At 38.3% G+C, this 18,651-nt stretch overlaps 1 protein-coding gene across 6 annotated transcripts in view; it reads left to right on the forward strand.

Annotated features, from left to right (window-relative positions):
- ICA1 (islet cell autoantigen 1, 69kDa) overlaps nt 1-18,651 on the forward strand; it is a 203,924-nt gene that overhangs the window by 17,807 nt on the left and 167,466 nt on the right. For 2 of the 6 annotated variants that reach the window (XM_006834252.1, XM_006834251.1), the window contains exons 2-4: nt 1,347-1,448; nt 4,967-5,132; nt 11,107-11,179. In XM_006834252.1, coding sequence (XP_006834315.1) covers nt 1,432-1,448; nt 4,967-5,132; nt 11,107-11,179 — 256 coding nt within the window. In that variant the 5' untranslated portion in view covers nt 1,347-1,431. Of the gene's footprint in view, nt 1-1,346; nt 1,449-4,966; nt 5,133-11,106; nt 11,180-18,651 lie in introns of those variants that run through there. The other 4 variants (XM_006834254.1, XM_006834253.1, XM_006834256.1 and 1 more) reach the window with 4 other exon arrangements.

An 18,651-nucleotide genomic window follows, 5' to 3' on the forward strand; every position in this document is an offset into this window, starting at 1 on the left:
TACTGTGTTGTCTGATGTGGCTGAGCTGGTTGACTCTTCCTATGAGTGGAGCAGAATGAAGAGCATTCAGCGACTCCATATTTACCAAAATGAAGAGAATAGAATGATAGGTCATTAATAATTAACACCATCATCAGTTTCTCCTTTGGTGTCCATGATAGCCTATCAACTCTTGTTTGTTTGTTTTTTTTACGATTGTGGATTGTGTGTTTTTGCTATTGTTTTGTTCTGTTTTTGTTGTGCCCTGATTTAATTGTTTAATAAGATTTATTATAAAATATTTCAAATCTATAAAAAGGTATTCTGTTGTGGCACTGTAAGATAAAGCACTGGACTGCTAACCACAAAGTTGGTGGTTCAAGCCCACTAACTGCTCCTCAGAAACCCTATACAGGGTTGCTATGAGTCAGAACCAGCTCAACAACACTGAACAATGGCAATAACATAAAAAGGCATACTTTACCACCTAGCTAAACAAAGAGAACCTTATTTGTACAGTTGAAGCCTCTGTATGTTGTTGTTGTTAAGTACCATAGAGTTGATTCTGACTCATAGCGACCCTGTACAGGGTTTCCAAGGCTGTAAATCTTTACAGGAGCAGAAAGCCTCATCTTTCTCCCGCTGAACAGCTGGTAGTTTCGAACTGCTGACCTTGAGGTTGACAGTCTGACTCGTAACCACTATGCTACCAGAGCCTCTGCACACCCCTCTCAATTCACATTCCCAACTCTCCCCTGCAGTGGTAACAGTATCCAGAATTTAGTGTTCGTCACTCATAAGTAATCCTTTATGCCTTGACTATATAGATTTGTGTCCCTCAACAATTTAGAGTACTGTTTTTGCATGTTTTTAAACTTTATATAAGTGGTATATTTTATATAGTCTTCTGTAACCTGCTTTTCTCATTCATACCTTGCCTGATCATCTGTTCACCTGAGATCTTTCCTTCCAGTGTTACCTAGTTAAGGAACCCTAGTGACAGTGAGTAAAGCATTCCACTGCTGACGGGTAGACTGGCTGTTTGAATCCACCAGTTGTTCCACAGGAGGAAGACGTGGCAGCCTGCTTTAATAAAGATTACAACTTGGAAAACCTAGGGGTCCATTCTGCTGTGTCCTAGAGGCGCACTAGGAGTCGTAACCAACTCAGCAGCAATGGCTTTGGTTTGGTGTGGTTTTGTTTACCTAACTCAGCTCTTTTTGACGCCTTTGTGCAATGTAATAAAATAGCGCTTGCCCCCTAAAATACCACTAAAAATGGCTTAGATGGAAAATTTTTATTAAAGTGTCAAATTAATGTATAATTATAATAGATTGAGTAACTGTTAAACATTTGTTATATTTCAGGCTGTAATATAACTTATCCTCTCATGCTTTTTCCCTGCCTGCTCTTCCCATATCATCAGCAGTAGAAAGAGGAGGAAGAAGAAACATGTCAGGACACAAATGGTAAGTAATTAATTATCCTTTTTAAACTGGGAACAACTACTAAAAAGTGCAGGTGTGGCACTGCAGTATAAGCACTCAATCACAAGGTTGATTTGAGTCACAAGGTGTTGTTATTGTTCAAGTGACATCGAGTCGGTTCCGACCCATAGCAACCCTGTATAGGGTTCCCAAGAAGTGGCTGATGAGCTTGAACCACCAACCTTGCAGTTCAAGCTGACATTGCAGTCCAGCACATTAACCACACAGCGCCACGCCAGGAATCAAAAGGTAAGAGGTTAAAAATCACCAGTTGCTCCATGGAACCCCTATGCAGAGTCTCTGTGGATCACAACCAACTTGATGGCACTTAACAGGAACTAAAAGTAGAAAGAACATACTGTGTGCTCAGTAAATGGAAAATTGATTTTCCACGATAGCAGTAAAATAGCCTGGAATTAGCCTCCATCCAATATTGAGTGTAGTCAAATTCAACATCCCTTGTTACTACACTGTGAAATCAAGAACCAATAATGTTATAAATTGTTCCCCAGTATATTTTCTGCCTAATAAATGCATTTATGTAAAACTTTTCTCTTTGGAAGTCTATGGTTTTTTTTTTTCCCTAACATTTTAAAATGTTGTAAGAGGATACATTTTTTATTACTACTTTATTTACAATTTCTAACATCAGCAGTAGTTTTCAGGGAAATTTATTGCTGTACAACAACTGGTTCTATAGCCAAATATAATTCAGACTCATTTAATAGTCAGGAAGTAAACCTTCATGAGCACTCCAGAACCAATCACGTTTGGAAGTACTATCTGAAGTTGCGTAAAGTAAATGTGGCAATCATGTGACACTTGTCAGCTCTGTCAGTTATATGTTTGTAACACATCTAAGCAACTTTCTGCTGCTGCGGCAGCGGTGGCAACAGTGTGCCATTGAGTTGGTTGTGACTCAGAACGACCCTGTAGAGGGTTTCCAAGACTGTAAATCATTAAGACATCAGAAAGCCTCATCCTCATCCTCTCCTGTGCAGTGACTGTTGGATTCAAACTGCTGACCTTGAAGTTAGCCCAGAGCATAACCTACTACGCTGCCATGGATCCTAAGCAGCACACTAAATTCCCGATCTGTTTCACTCAATGTTTCTAAACTCTTTTAAACCTGTGAGCCATAAAACAGAATTTTTTCACTTTCTTTGATTTGTGTGTGTGTGTGTTGGGTTTTGTTTTTGTTTTTTTTAATGTGGGCCATGTTTCATTTTGAAAATATACAATTAACTGAAATAAGCAATGAACTTTTTAATGATTCTCCACTTAATCAGGCCCAGGTCTTCTGTAACATCAAATGTCATACTTCAAAAGAATTTTTGCATGTGTTACAATATATTGAGTTTTTAAAGGTAATTAATAGATCACTAAGGATTTAATGTCCCTATCCCCATTTGACAAGTCTCTAACTAAGAGTTGTCAGACTTTTTTTCCCCCTTCTTGCCTCGTTATGACAACGGGATGGCTCCATCCTGTGACCTGCATAATCTTTGTCATATTCAGGCAGCAGGCCCAAGGAAGAAAGTAGTCATTCACCTAAAAGAATGGAGTGCCCTTCTCTCTCATTCACCCTGCTCTTTCAAATCTTGCAAAAATGCAGGAGCTGCTTGCTACATTGAAATGAGTACTGGACTGGGATTTTGTTATTGTTGTGAGCCATCAAGTCGATTCCCACCAGCCCCATAGGACAGGATACAACACCCCATGAATTTTCCTTGGTTGTAGTCTTTATAGGACCAGATCACCAGGCCTTTTTTTCCCCCATGGAGCTGCTCATTACTTTGAATTGTTGACCTTTGGGTTCACAGCTGAGCACTTAAATATTGTGTCAGCAAGGTTCCTTGGACTGGGATTTAGTGGCCTGCATTTTAATTATTTGGGCACGATTCTCAACCCTTTGATGCCTAAGATTCAGTATTTCACTAGATTTCTAAAGGTTCCCCCTTTTTTGTTTTCAAAATGGAATGAATATTTTTTTTTTTCTGATTGTTCATGGGAAAAAAAGGCACAATATAAAGAAGTCTCCTGTGTTCCCCATTCTTGGGAGTGCCATCCCTCTGAAATAACCACTATCAATACATTGGGATAGATTCTTTCAGTCTTTTAATACTCAGGTCAGCGGTTCAAACCCACCAGCTGCTCCTTGGAAGCCCTATACAGGGTCACTGTGAGTGGTAACTAACTTGGTGACACTTAACAACAATAGCAATAGAGAGTATATTTTACATACTTTGTATAACATTTTCTGATGGACACTCATAATAAAACTATTAAATAATGCAGAAGGATATAAAGTAGAATGTGTGAAAGTCTCATAATCTTACACCAAGATAACCATTGTTACGGAAGTCATCTGCAAACCTTTCTGACTCATTTTAGAAGAAATGCGTAATTTGAAGATTGGATACAGAGTATAAATTATCACGTTTTGAGACACTGATTTTTCCATATAGTAGCATAGAGCAGGAGTCGCTGGGTGGTACATACAGTTGGTATGCTAGGATGCTAACAGAAAGGACCACAGTTCAAGTCCACTTGAGCTGCTTAGAAGAAAGGCCTGCAAATTCCCCAGCTATAAACCCTCCAAAACTCCAAACATTCCTTTATATCTGTTACAGAGTTCCAACACCAACTCATGAGTCCTGTTGACCCAGAGAGAGAGAGAGAGAGAGAGAATTCGCCATTGAAAACACAATTCTATTCTGCCCTGAGTTGGAACTGACTTTTATTTAGTACAGAGTACCTGATGTTTTAGGACACCCATCTGGCACTTTTTGAGTGGTGATGCAATGGGGTGACAAGAGGAACATGACTACAGAAGGGAGAAGCGTTGGGGTTCTATATGGGCCCTCAGAGTAGGAACTTTAGATGGGAAAACATTGTAGACAAAGCAGGGGGAAGAACAGGAATGCCAGTGGTAAACTTCCTGTCCATATTTGGGGGTCCTTGGGTCACTTTTACAAAATTCCATTTAATTCTTAATTTCTATTTCTATTTCTCTTAACATATTTTCTAATTTGACATTTTGTGTGTCCTTCCTGAAGAACGACTTGCTCTCTCTATTTTATGCATTTGTATTTATGAATTGAAAGTTGCTAACATCAGAACTCTGAAACAGATTTTAACATGCTATTTTTCTGCCTCTTATCTCTACTTCTGCCATCACTTAAGTGTTGACCATAATGGTAGAGTGGGGACAACGTTGGTGTTTGGCTTTATCTCTAATGGTAGAGTGGGGACAACGTTGGTGTCTGGCTTTATCTCTGACCTGCTGATGTGTCCTGAGCCAGGATCCTCTTCAAGGTTACATTTCTCAGTTTCCTACTAAGGTTTCTAAGCTTTCTTAGTCTACCTCCTGAGGTTTTTGAGAAAGTTAGAAAGAATTGATGAACATTCTTGGTGTAATGAACATATAAGAAAGTACTTTCAATCTAAAATACCGTATTTGTTAGGGAAGTCACAAATAAAATAGCTACTCTTTTTAGCAGTTATCCCTGGGACTTACATGATCGACATGCTCAAGATAAGTCAGTTGTAAATAAAATGCAACAGAAGTATTGGGAAACAAAGCAGGCATTTATTAAAGCCACAGGGAAGAAGGAAGATGAGTATGTTGTTGCCTCAGATGCGGACCTGGATGCCAAACTAGAGGTGAGTACTTTACCTCTCTGCCCTTGCTGGGAACAAGGCCTGGATGGTTACTAACCTGGACAAAGGTATACTCGGTATTTGAAAATATATTCTAAACAATTAGTTCATGAGAAAAATCTAGGATTAAGTAAATTGTATCCCTATTTTTTATTTGTAGTTGCATATTTTTTTAAAAACCTACAAACTATCATGTAAGCACTAGTTAATTCCTCAGTTATTTTTTTTCCACGCACTTAGTTGGAATGCACAACATGTGTCAGTGTTTTATAATTGCTTGTTAAAAAGTGCTTCATACACTCAAAGAGCCACTGAAAATGATGACTGAAAAATCAGAATCGGAAAGGTTCCTGAAGACAGTTAGTGCTCTTGTTAGTTGCTGTCAATTCAGAGTCCATTCATATGTGCACAGTCAAACTGCTCCATGGGGTTTTCAAGGCTGTGGCCCTTTGGGAGCAGGATTACCAAACCTGTCTACTGATGCACCCCTGGGTAAATTTGAACTGCTAGCCTTTCAGTTAGTTGTTAAGCACTTAACTGTTTGCACCACTAAAACTAAGCCAGGCACATGTTTTCATTTAAAAAAAAAAAGATGAGGGTGAAAGATCCTGAAAAATAGATTCTTAATGAGTTTAGTACTGAACCCTGAAAATTTCTAAAAGGAATTAACTAAGCAGATACTTGGTTAGACTAGTTGATTATACAGTAAGCTGAATTCATATCTAGTTGGTCTAGAGTTATTACTAGAACTAGAGAAGGCATATTAACTCTCCGTCTTGCTGGACAATTTTGCCAATAACTTGGATTCAGATTTTAAGCACACATATCCATTCTGTGACGATAGAGCTCTGAGAGGAAGAATGTGTTAGGTTGTCTGATGAGATTATAAATGATCTCTAGATTTAATATCCAAGCTAAAGTTAATGAACGCTAAATGAAAATAAAATTAAAAGTTCAGTACAGCAAAAGTCTTTCAGGGAATGGTGGCCTGGTTAGTAGAAATTCTGCTTATCCTGGAATAGAGAGAATTAAGAGGAGATATGTTAGTTATCAATTTTTATAGGAAGAGGAATTAGATTAATTCTGCTCCTCCAAGACTAGAACCAGACACAGAATGAATGTTTCATGTTGTCCAATGGGAAAACAGGCTAGCTTTTGGGATTGTGAGCACCCTTTCAGATTGGCTCTGGTTTACTATTCCAAGTCTGTCACTTACTGGCAGTAGTGACCTTGGAAAGATTACCCAATTCCTCTTATCCTCATTTTCTTAATGCATGAAATGAAGGGATGAGTGCTTACTTATTATGGCTGCTGTGAAGATTAAACCAGACCATAATTAGAATGATGGCTACCATTTACCGAATGCTTATTATGTTCCAGAGAACATTCAAAGTACTTTCCATACATTATCTCCAGTACCTAGTATGTTGTTGTTGTTAAGTGCTGTTGAGTCGATTCCGACCTATAGCGACCCTGTACAGGGTTTCTGAGGCTGTAAATCTTTATGGGAGCAGAAAGCCTCATCTTTCTCCTGCGGAACAGCTGGTAGTTTCGAGCTGCTGACCTTAAGGTTTGCAGCCCGACTCGTAACCACTACGCTATCACAGCTCCTAACATATCTGGCCCATGCCTCCCTGTCCTGTGTTTTCTTCCTCCCACACCACTTACATTGCATGCACCATTCTCAGCCATAATGGCCAGTCTCCATTCTCAGTCTGCAGCAACCCAGGTTCACTTCTGTTGAAGCATTTCCTCTGTTCTCTGCTTGTACACTCCTTCCCCATCTCTTCCTTTGATTGACTTCTCATAATTCAGGTCTTAGCCTAACTGCACCTTGAAGATACCTGAATACACTGTTTAAACTTGCTCCAGTGCATCCCTACCCCCCACCGCTACCGTATTTGTTCACTGCTGGGTGTATGTTGTTGTTTTTTTTATAATTATGTCTAGCACTCATCATTCACAGAATTATCTAACTGTTCACTTGTTTGTCTATCTTCCTTTCATTATGAGGTCAATTCTCTGTCAGCCTTAATTGACCGCAGTCTCCCCAGCCTGATCCAGAGGACACAGTCACTCAGTGTTAACTAAATAAGTACACATCTTAATACAAATGATGTTAGTTTCTAACCCTTTCGTTCCCTGATTTCTAGAAGTATCCAAATAGAAGCTTGGGATGACAGCTTATTATTCAAAAAGCAATTTCATAGGTTATTTACTAGTACACTGAAAGACTCCTGGTGTGGTGCTGTAGGAACGTCACTGGACTGCAAACCACAAGGTCAGCAATTCAAACCCACCAGCTGCTCCTTGGAAACCCAATACTGGGTCGCTATGACTCGGAACCGACTCAACGGCACTTTACAGCAACAGTACACTAAAAGCAATACAATACTTTAAGAGAATTTGAAGCACTTACTGATGAAGATCAAAGACTACAGCCTTCAGATGCAGAAATGTTCATACTAATATTAAAGTGTATAAGGAGAAAGAGTTCCACTGACAAAACATTAAAAAAAAAAAAAATTGTCCCAACTGGCCAGTGAGCAACATCATGATAAAGCAAGGAAATTTTTATGGATTTCATTTACTTGGAACCACAATCAATGCCCATGAAAGACAGCAGTCAAGAAATCAGTTGACAAATTGCTTTGGGCAAATCTCTACTACAAAAGACCTCTTTACCATGTTAAAAGCAAAGATGTCACTTTGAGGACTAAGCTGCACCTGACCCAAGGCATACCTGTAAAAGTGGAGCAATGAAGAAGGGAGACGGAAGAATTGATGCCTTAGAATTATGGTGCTAACAAAGGATAGTACATATAGACTACTAAAAGAATGAGCACATCTGTCTTGGAAGAAATACAGTCAGAATACTCCTTAGAAGTGAGATTAAAAATGAGGCTAGTGAGACTTCTCATAGACTTTGGACATGCTGTTGGGAGGGTCCTGTCCCTGGACAAGGACATCATGCTTGGTAAAAGAAGTATCAACCTAACTCATTGAGGAAGACCTCAGTGAAATAGATTGGCACAGTAGCTGCAACATTGGGTTCAAATAGAGCAACATTTGTGAGGCTGTTACAGGACCAGGCATTGTTTAGTTCTAGTCTACTAAGATTGCTATGAGGCAGAACAGACTCAATGACACGTAACAACAATAACAACAATTATATATTTATATCCAGGCTCTTGCAAGAGCTTTTTAAACTGAACCCATTGTACTCGAATCAAAATAGCTATGGTTTAAGGCACATAATATCCAAAAGTACTTATTTAGTATAGTATAGCAATTTTATACATGATAGAGGTTTCTAGTACAGAAATGTGAATACTAATATTGAAGTGTATAAGGAGAAAGAGTTCCACTGACGAAACATGAAAATGATGTGAAACTATTCCAATGTGTTCTTAAATAGACTTACCCCTAGAAGGCTAGTTTATAAACCAAGAATTTGTATTTGGCTGGTACAGAAAGCATGTGTGTGTGCCGAAATATAATGGTCAGTGTGTGAGTCAGGGCTCTATAGAGAAACAGAACCAATAGGATGTGTGTGTGTGTGTACACTTAATATTGGCATGTGTATGGGTGTGTCTGTGTGTGTGTAGAGGGAGATTAATTTTAAGGAATTTAATCACTCCATTGTGGAGGCTGAGGAGTCTAAAATTTCTAGGTCAGGTGGCTCCTCTGGAAGTCTGGAAACTGACAGTCTTGAGTCTGAAATCTATAGACTAGACAGGTTGGGGACTTGAACAGGGCATCTGTGCCACACTCTTGAAGCAGAATTCCTTCTCTGCGCATAAGGCTGTCCACTAATTGGATGAGGCCCCCCACATTACCAAGGATAATTTCCTTTCCTTAGAGTGAACTGATTGTAAATGTTAATCACATTAACAAAATATCTTCACAGCAAAATCCAGACTAGCATTTAAGTAAACAATTAGTCACCATAGCCTAGCCAAACTGACACATAAAATGAATGATCACAATCAGATTTTAATACAGTTTGTTGGGAAATAAATGCAGCATTGATACACTAAGTTTAAATATTTGTCAAAGTTGCTTGATAATAAAATAATTTTCTTTAAAAACTGCACCTAAGTACAAGAAAAGACAAAACTAATCTTGGTGAGAAAAACAAAACAACCTTGATTGCCATTGAGTGAATGCTGAATCATAGTGACCCTCTTGGGCGAAGTAGAACTAATTGCTGCGTAGGGTTTCTGAGACTGTAAATCTTTTTTGGGAGCAGACAGTCTTATCTTGTTCTAGCAGAGCTGCCTGTGGTTTTGATCTGCCAACCTTGTGGTTAGCAGCCCAGCACTTAACTCACTATGCCACTAGGACTTCTGATCTATGGTGATAGAAGCCCTTAAGGAGGAGGGCCTTTAATAATTTTATCAGAAAACTTTACATCAAATGTTTCACTTTAAGTGTGAGTACCCTAACAGAATAGTTCTCATGGCAGTGGAGGCTGACAGGATGATAGAAATGTGTCCTACCTTGTTCTGCATGTGCTTAGGTAAACATATATAATTTTTAATACTAGAAGAGCTGAGCACCACAGACCTGTGCATTTTATTGTATTTAATATACACCTTTGTTTTTAAAAGGTAAACAGTAACAAGAGAACAACTTCTCAATCAGGATTTATTATATCTTGGTGGTTTGGGGCCCAGAATACTGATATCAAGCGTTTGCTAAAGAACAGATTCAGACAACTAGTATTCTGTTTTGTTTTATGGTAAAGAATTTTTTTGGTTGTTTTTTTTCTTAACAGAAGGATATAGTTAAATAAAATGAGAATTTGTTTGTTTATGTTATTCATGTCCAAGTTTTATCATATTAAGCATTCCTAGGGATGGATTCTGATCTTCTAAGTATATATGCACACATTTATTTTATTAGGTAATTTGGTCATATTTATCAGGAAACATCATCCATTTTGCTCAAATATTGAAAGGCTCTATGCTTCCAAGACACAACTGTTAGGAAACTGGACAGGAAACAGAGAAACCTTACCTTGCCTCATTTTGTGACTCTTCAGGGACAGAATGCTATCAGTCAGGTTTTCTCTGAGTTGATGGACAGAGTGAAGAAAGTATAAAGTATCTGTTTTACTGTTCTTTGAGTTTCTGAATCAAAAACTGGGATCGTCGTAAGTTAAAACCTAATTAGAGTCTTCTCAGTGCAGCATCACTTACCTCTTGCCTCATTTATTCTTGCAAAGGTATGAAATATTAGGTTGTCTGTCGTTATCTTTTTAAAAATCATTGGAAAAATAAGGGGTGTTTGCCAAATTCCATTTCATGACATGTCTTCTAAACAGGGCATTCAGCTGATTGATTTTTGTTAGCTTTTTATCAGGTTATACAAGCACGCCATCAAATATATTATGATCACAAACTAAATTAGTACCTTTTGATTGACAAAACCTCCATTTTTTGAAAAAGCAAAAATAATGAAAGAAATAAATTAGATTATAAATAAATACTGAGTCTCTGGTTACTAAATTCTCCAATCTGACCCTTCACTAAGTATTTCAGTTACTATCTCAGTAGTCTGGAGGAAATCATCGTTTTGCAGATCTTAATTTAGATTAATCACAGAGATGATGAACTCCAATAAATACAGAATAATAGGATCACACTTAAAGGCTTTAGTTGCTGTTTCAGTAAAGTACATTATATAACACCAAGAACAATTTAGGCATATGCTGCTTTTACCAGGGTTGTCTTAACTAGGGGTATGTTCATTTTGGAGTCCTGATGTGATCTACAGGATAAGCACTGGACTGCTAACTGCAAAGTCAGTGGTTCAAACCCACTAGCGACTCCTTGGAAACCTTGGAAACAGGGTTGCCATCAGTAAGAAGTGACACATTGGCTATTAACAATAACAACAAAATGTCCATTATAATAATGTTTTATTTCATTGTTGTCTGTTATTTAGCATGTTGTTTGTATTTCTATTACAGCTCTTTCACTCGATTCAGAGAACCTGTTTGGACTTGTCTAAAGCAATTGTACTTTATCAAAAGAGGATATATTGTAAGTATGCATCGAGCCATTGTGAATGCTAATAAAATAATTAGTAAGAAATTGTTAGCTTTGTAATTTGTCTTAATATATTACTCAATATGTATGGGAAGTAAGAAAAGCAAACTATTACTGGCATTTGTCTTTAATCTTTAAGGGATAAAGAGGAGGAGGGTCTTTACTAATTGTATCAGATAATGTTTACGTAGAATGTTTCACTTTCAATGTGAGTATCATAAAAGAAGAATTTTGTATTGGATCACCCATGGGTATAAGCACTCCCATTTTTTAAATTATTCAGATTAGTTTTTAGACTTTTAAATTTAATTTTTTTTATTTTATTGTCCTCATTCTCTCATATCCACTTCTGTTTCTTTTAAAGTCATCAAATAGAGAAGGCACTTAAAATCAATTCATGTAACTATTTTCTGCTGACAGTACATACCTATGAACATTTGTTATGCTGGATCATAGATTATTTTTTTAAAAAAAAACTTTTATTGTGAGTTCTACATGGGAGAACATCAGCTTTATACTCATCCTATCATATTTCGTTTCATTGCAAGGATTACAGTCCCCTCCATGCATCATCAAATAACCAAAGGGTATATCACACAGGCCCCCCCCCCCCCCCCGGCTGCCAGCACACAGCCTTTCTCCCTCCCTGAGTCCAGTGTCCCCAGCTGCTCCATCTGTCCACATCATCTTCTCTGTCTCCATCTCTGGCATTACTGCCTCTCTGGGTAGGGTACCGTTCTCCGTTCTTCTCACTTGATGGTCCTAGGGACCTCGGCTCCTGGGCTGCAAAATCAATCACTCTCCTCCTTTTGTCAAAAAATAACTACCTCTGTATTTCCTACCCTCACAGTCAGTCCTGATGGCAGTTATTCACTATTGTACCACAAGAGTCTTATTCCCCATTTCCTTTAGCCAGCCCTGTCCCAACAGATTGGAAATCATTCACTGGTGATTCTACCTTACCCTGCCCCGTCTGGAACTACGCTCCCTCTTGAATGCTTGTAAGCCAGTCACTTCTTGCCTTTATAGGCACCCCCATTTTGGGTAGCAAATGTGTAAGTTGCCCATCCCTGTGTACCAAAGGGGTGGGTGATCCTTGCTGTAAATATTTGTTCCCTTTTTTGAGCTACTACATCCATAAGTATAGGTAAAGTTCATCAAATTGTAGCAGGTTACTCTTTTTTTCCCCCCCTCTTCTTTCTTCTTCTAGTAGAGTTCTGATCATCCAGCCATCGAAACCAGGTCAAGTGGGTGTTCTTGTGCATCTTCCCTCACTTCATATCAGCTGAATGCTTCAGTTTCCACTCTAGTCCTGTCACTAGGCCATGTCACTGCCTCTGGGCCCAGGAGTCCCAAGGTCTTGCCATACTGCTGGCCATCCAGATCTCCATCCAGGTTCACAGGGGTCTATTGAGTGTGGTCGGGCTTAGCTCACAACTTCATTGCTGTTTTTACCCCCTCTTCCCCTTATTGGTGACCAACGTGGTCACCAGCCAGACCACATGCCTGCTCATGTATTCCCCTTGAGTAGTCTCAGTCTTGGAAGGGGGTTTGCTGTGAGGGATCCCGACCACTTGCCTTTATGGCTCCCAGGAGAACAGCTTACTTGTTCTTGTAGTACTCAATCAGACTGTCATTATTGTTTCAGATTTTTCCTGCCAGTCTTTCTTTCACGAAGTATCTTCTGTTTTTCTAGCCGCTCCAGGCTGGTCTACTCATCCTTTCAGTGGAAATTTCCTACTTCAGTCACTGGGCAACTTCTAGCCCCCTTTAAGGTATTACAATCAGTTACAGGCTGAAGACGGACTTACAAGCCCTCTGTAGTGATGTTTCTGACTATTCCTTTCTCCCCGCCTCAAGTGTCTATTTTACAATGGTAGGCAAGGGAAACCAAGATTCAAAAGACAGCCAAGCATCTTAACATTATTCCCCTCTTTTAACCCTTCAAACTATGCCTCAGTTGGATCATAGATTCTTAGAGAATGTGATTTTTACACATCATCTTGTCTCAAAAATCATTACCAACAAAGTTAGGTCTGAAATACTGAATGTCAAGTTGTATGTATCATCAGGTGGGACAGTCACTGGAGAATATCATGTTTGGAAAGGTGGAGGGTCAAAGAAAAAGAGGAACACCCCCAGCGAGATGGATTGGCCAAGTGGCAGTATCAATGGGCTCAAGTGTGGCAACAATTGTGAGGTTAGCCCAGGACTGGACAGTGTTTCGTTCTGTTGTACATACGGTCGCTATGAGTGGGCACCTACTCAATGGCACCTAACAACAACAACAACATATTACTATGTAAAGAACTCTGATAGCATAGTGGTTATGAGTTGGACTTTTAGGTCAGCAGTTTTGAAACTACCAGCCATTCCACAGAAGAGGGAAGAGGCTTTCTGCTCCCATGAAGATTTACAGCCTCAGAAATCCTATGCAGGGTTGCTCTGAGTGGGAAGCGACTCCACAGCACATAACCACCAACCACCATATTACTACGTTTTAAAATTCCAATTTGTAGGTCATTTAAGTAATATGATTTTCATATTCCTGAAAACAGAATACGGGAATTCTCTCTGCCGAATCCCTTTCTGATTGCCATCAATTAGCAATTGTTTATTTTCCTTCATTAGTAATCTTTTATTTAAAAAGCTGTTTTAGGGAAGTCTAAAATCATAGGAATTAGAAGTAAATTTTTATAAAATGATCTGTACTAATGTTTATTAATTGTTTGAGCTAATACTTTTACAGGGCTATGACTCTAGGGTCTTGAGGCTATGAGGAAACCAAGACCCATGATACACAGTATTCTTTATAGGATATTCAAGATCCTGGGGAATCCAGATTTCCTCTTTTCTGTTAGAAAGGTTAAGAAGGATGTACGCATCATTTCTGTTCAGGGGATCACTTTTTAACAGCTGTTTAAAAAAGATGAAAGTCTCTGTGAACTGATATGGCATTGTTTTGAGTATATACTAAGTGAAAGAAGCAAAGCACAAATGTATACTCCCCTTCATTCAAGAAAAAAGGACATATAACAAGAAAATATACATGTAAGAAAAAAGAGGTTATATATAAACAAATATACTTAATAATAATTTTAAAAAAGATTAGGAAATATAAGCCAGAAACTAAAGAGGTTGATTACCAATATGAAGCAGATAAGAAATGGGTAGAAATGAGGGTGAAATGGGACTGGGGTAACAGAAATGAGGAGGGAGCTAGGCTCTAAGGCAGAGGTGGGGAATGTCCAACCCGCAGGCTATGTTAGGCTGGTAAAATCATTTGGTCTGGCCCTGCCAAGGCAACATTAGTTCCAGCTATCATATTGTCGCTATGGGTCGGAACCGACTCGACGGCACTTAACAACAACAACAACATCATATTGTTGTTGTGAATCAGTTCCAACCCATAGTGACCCTGAACAGGGTTTTCGAGGCTGTAAATCTTTACGGGAACAGAATCCCTCATCTTTCTCCCGCAGAGCAGCTAGTAATTTCTAACTGCTGACGTTGCAGTTCGCAGCCCGATTTGTAACTACTACGCTACCAGAGCTCCTTAGCTATCATATTAGAAGGAAGTTAATTAAATGTTTGACCAAATGTAGCTGGGTAATTTTTAAGTAAGACCCACAAATGATGTTAGAAATTTTTGGCAGAAAAAAAGGTTCCCCACCGTTGCTCTAAGGCTACTTTTTTATAAGTCTGACTTTTAGAACCATAGTAATATTCCAGATACTAAAAAAATAGATACTCAAAACCAACCAGGATGTGGGAGAATTGAGCAAATTGTAACAAATGAACAAAAGTGTATTATCAGGGGTAACATATCCACACTAATTAAAGCAGGGCTGAAACATATTAATCTAAATAATTTTAGAAAACAATGCTTTGGATACTATGGCTAAAGACAAAAAGAGTGATACGCAAAAACTGTATCTAGTTAGTATTTTTTTTTCCTTGTAGAGGTACAGGTTAGCAATTCTGAAACTACTTTTATGTCTATCTCTGGAATTGGAAATAAGAATATATTGTAAATAAAGAGAACCACCCTCATCACTGCTAGTAGTAGAAAAAAATTACAAACAAGGGTAGTGGGGATGCGAGGCAAAAACCACTGCTTTGGAATCAGAGGTGTAAGTAGGAACTTGCAATGTTTGATATATAAATATGTATTATTTATATAAACAGATATAGAAAGAAATAAGTTAAGACGAATGGATGAATTAGCATACATTCATATAGTTCCTAGCTTTGTCAGCTGAGAGAGCCTAAAGAAACATTAACACTTCACATCTGGTGCCTAGATCTTGGTTTCTAAATACCCTTTTCCAGTAAAAGGAATAGTCCTTAGAGATATGGCTGATTTCAGAGAAGGGACGGTGAAAAGTCAAGATAAACCTGGAATATCTTGTGGTGTCAGAATATTAGGAAGTGCTTGAAAATGTTGGTTTCATGTGGAAAGGACACAAGAGGCACACATGATAGTCGAACAATCTGAGCAATAAAATAACCAATAAAAGTTTTAAATGATAATTCACAGAAACAACAAATCACCATTAAGTCTACATGAAGATAGACAGATGGATGGATAGGTTATTAATTCCAATCAGTAAATGTAGGAAGAATGAGGGTACCACAGAATCACATTTAGAAGAATACCACAGTAAGAATCGTTCCAGGATAGAATCACTGAATGATGCTACAATAAGTAAGCTAAAGTTTGAGTAGAAACTTGATATTGGAATAGTCTAATCTTCCACTATTTTTAATGATTAAAAAAGGAAAACATTGTAACTTTTTAGAGGAGAAACCCAGTAGACACCGAGTGATCAAGGCTAGCATCACCTGTGATAATGCATGTTAATACATATTGCTGTTCATATAGTCACTGATGCAATCCATGTGCTGAAAAGGGCACTTACCCCATGGTACCCTTCCCAAAATTATAATATAGTTATAATAAGTCATCAGAGAAACCCAGATTGAGAGATACTCTACAAAATACTTGGCGGATACTCTTAAAAGGTAAGGTAGCAAGGTAATGAAAGACCAGAAAGACTGAGGGACAGTCACAGATTGCAGTAGGCTAGAGAGCCATGACAGCTCAGTTCAGTGTGAGATGCTAGAGTAGATCCTGGTACAGAGAAAGAACATTAGTGGGAAATGTGTTCATATTCAAGTAAGGTCTGTAATGTAAATACTTGAGCATACACACTTAGCTCTAATACAACCCTACACTAACTGGATAAGTGCCAAAGCCGATTCCAAGAGGATACTACTCTTACATAGAAATAGAATCAACTACTTCACAGAGATGATGTACCTGGATAATGCAGATGTATAGCAGTCTCAGCTGCTGACCAAAAGACTGGACATTCAAGTCCACCCAGAGACACCTCAGTAGAAAGGTGATCTTCTAAAAAGCCAGCCATTGAAAACCCTATGAAGTACAGTTGTCCTCTGACACACATGGGGTAGCTGTAAGTCAGAATTGACAGGATGGCACATCGTTTCTAGCTATTTCACAGTGAAAGTGGTATTTGAGCTGGACAGATGAATTTGATTTTTGAGAGACAGAAGTGGAAGGAGGGTAATCATTGATCTCACAAGGAGAAAAAAAAAATTGATTCTAAAAATCTCCCTCAACCCTCCCACTGGGATGTTTAACTTGAACTACATTAAAAAATTAATAAGGAAGAGTAACAAGTTTACCCTTCATCTTCGAATCTGAGGTTCTTGGCTGAGTTGCACAGCTGATGTTGGGAAGACACCTGGATTGTCCATGAAAATGTAAAAAATTCTAGTAGTATTTAGAAAGTGGTTTCAGAGATGCATGGCAGGTACAAATGGTATAGATACTTGACTACAGAAATGTGAAATTAGAGTAGCACTCGGAGCAAGTCAATAGTAAATTTGATGGTTAGAGGGAAGAACATTCTAGAAAGCCCATTTTCACTCCTGCCCCAGTGGTTCTGCTGTTAGTGAGTGTGTATTGGGGACCGACCAGCAAAGTCTAGGAAGACAGTCCTCTAGTTCCAACTCTTCACGGTAAAGTGGTGAAATGAGTTGTATGTCTGGATTTTCTTGTTATCCTGATGTTTCTTCTATTTTTGTTTGCCTGATTTGGATCTTCATAAAGGTAGGGAAAATTTCTTTAAGTTATGATTAACTTGGAATATGTTCACTGGAATAAAATACATAGGTATATAACATTTGGTGATTTTTCCTTAAGCAAAATTCCTCAAGAACTTTATTCTTTTCTGCTGAGATCCATCCAGCATGAACAATGTGGTAGCTTCTTCAGAAACCACCTTTTTCTCAACCAACCTCTAATGCCATCTATAAGCCTTATTTTATTTAAATTCACATTTTTCAAAAAATATTTTTCCTTTTCAAATACAAATTTCAGATTCTTGTCTTACCATGTGTTGATGTAATCTCCTAAAATATGGCTAAAACATTTTTCCATTGTAAGACTTAAAAGTCTATAAGAATAACATTTGAACCAGGCACTTAATTTCTATTTACATATGAAAATATTGTTCCAGTGAAGTACTGCATTATGTTAAGGAATGTTGTGGGGAATTATCAGAGTTTTTTTTGATCCATGTAGAATTACCTGGGAAAATAGTATCTTATAACAGAAAATTTACAAAAAATATTCTGCAGTTCTATGAATATAAGAATCAAGAATTTTTTAACTACCATATAAGAAACACCATATTCCTCACTTATCAACTCATTATCCTACATTGCCCACCAATTGCCTGTCAGTTTGTCGTACTGCGGTGGCTTGCATGTTGCTGTGATTCTGGAAACAATGCCATGGGTATTTTAAATACCAACAGTCACCCACTGTGGATAGGTTTCAGCTGAGCTTCCAGACAAAGATTAGAAAGAAGGAGAAACAGGCAACTTCTGAATATTTAGTCACCAAAAACCTTATGAATAACCTTATGAATATGTCTCTCAATCTTCAGACATATTGTCAGGAGGGACCAGTCCATGGAGAAGGTTATCATGTTTGGTAAAATGAAGGGTTGGAACAAACAAGGAGTGGCTTGTTTTTGTTGTTCCAAGGAGATGGATTGGCACAGTGACTACAGCAATGGGCTACGGCATAGCAACGATTGTGAGGTTAGCGTGGGGCCAGGCAGCATTTCATTCTGTTGTGCACAGGGTCGCTATGAGTTGGTACTGACCTGATGGCACCTGACAACAACAACAAAAAATCCTACATTTCACATTTAAGAGTAGTAAAAACTCTATTTTTTATCTTAACGACATACATCTGTCAATAACAAGCAAGAGTTGTAAGGCACGAGTAGCACTGTCTGTGATCATTAAAATCACACGTCAAATTGACTGGTCCACTATTCTCAGTGTTTTGGCAGCTATGTAATGTTGTAATTTGGTAGTTAAATAATGATCTAGTCATCCTCCATTTTGTGATCTGATGTGATCAT

Source organism: Chrysochloris asiatica, unplaced genomic scaffold, assembly GCF_000296735.1.
Source record: "Chrysochloris asiatica unplaced genomic scaffold, ChrAsi1.0 scaffold00010, whole genome shotgun sequence".
In the NCBI taxonomy this organism is placed as follows: Eukaryota; Metazoa; Chordata; class Mammalia; order Afrosoricida; family Chrysochloridae; genus Chrysochloris; species Chrysochloris asiatica.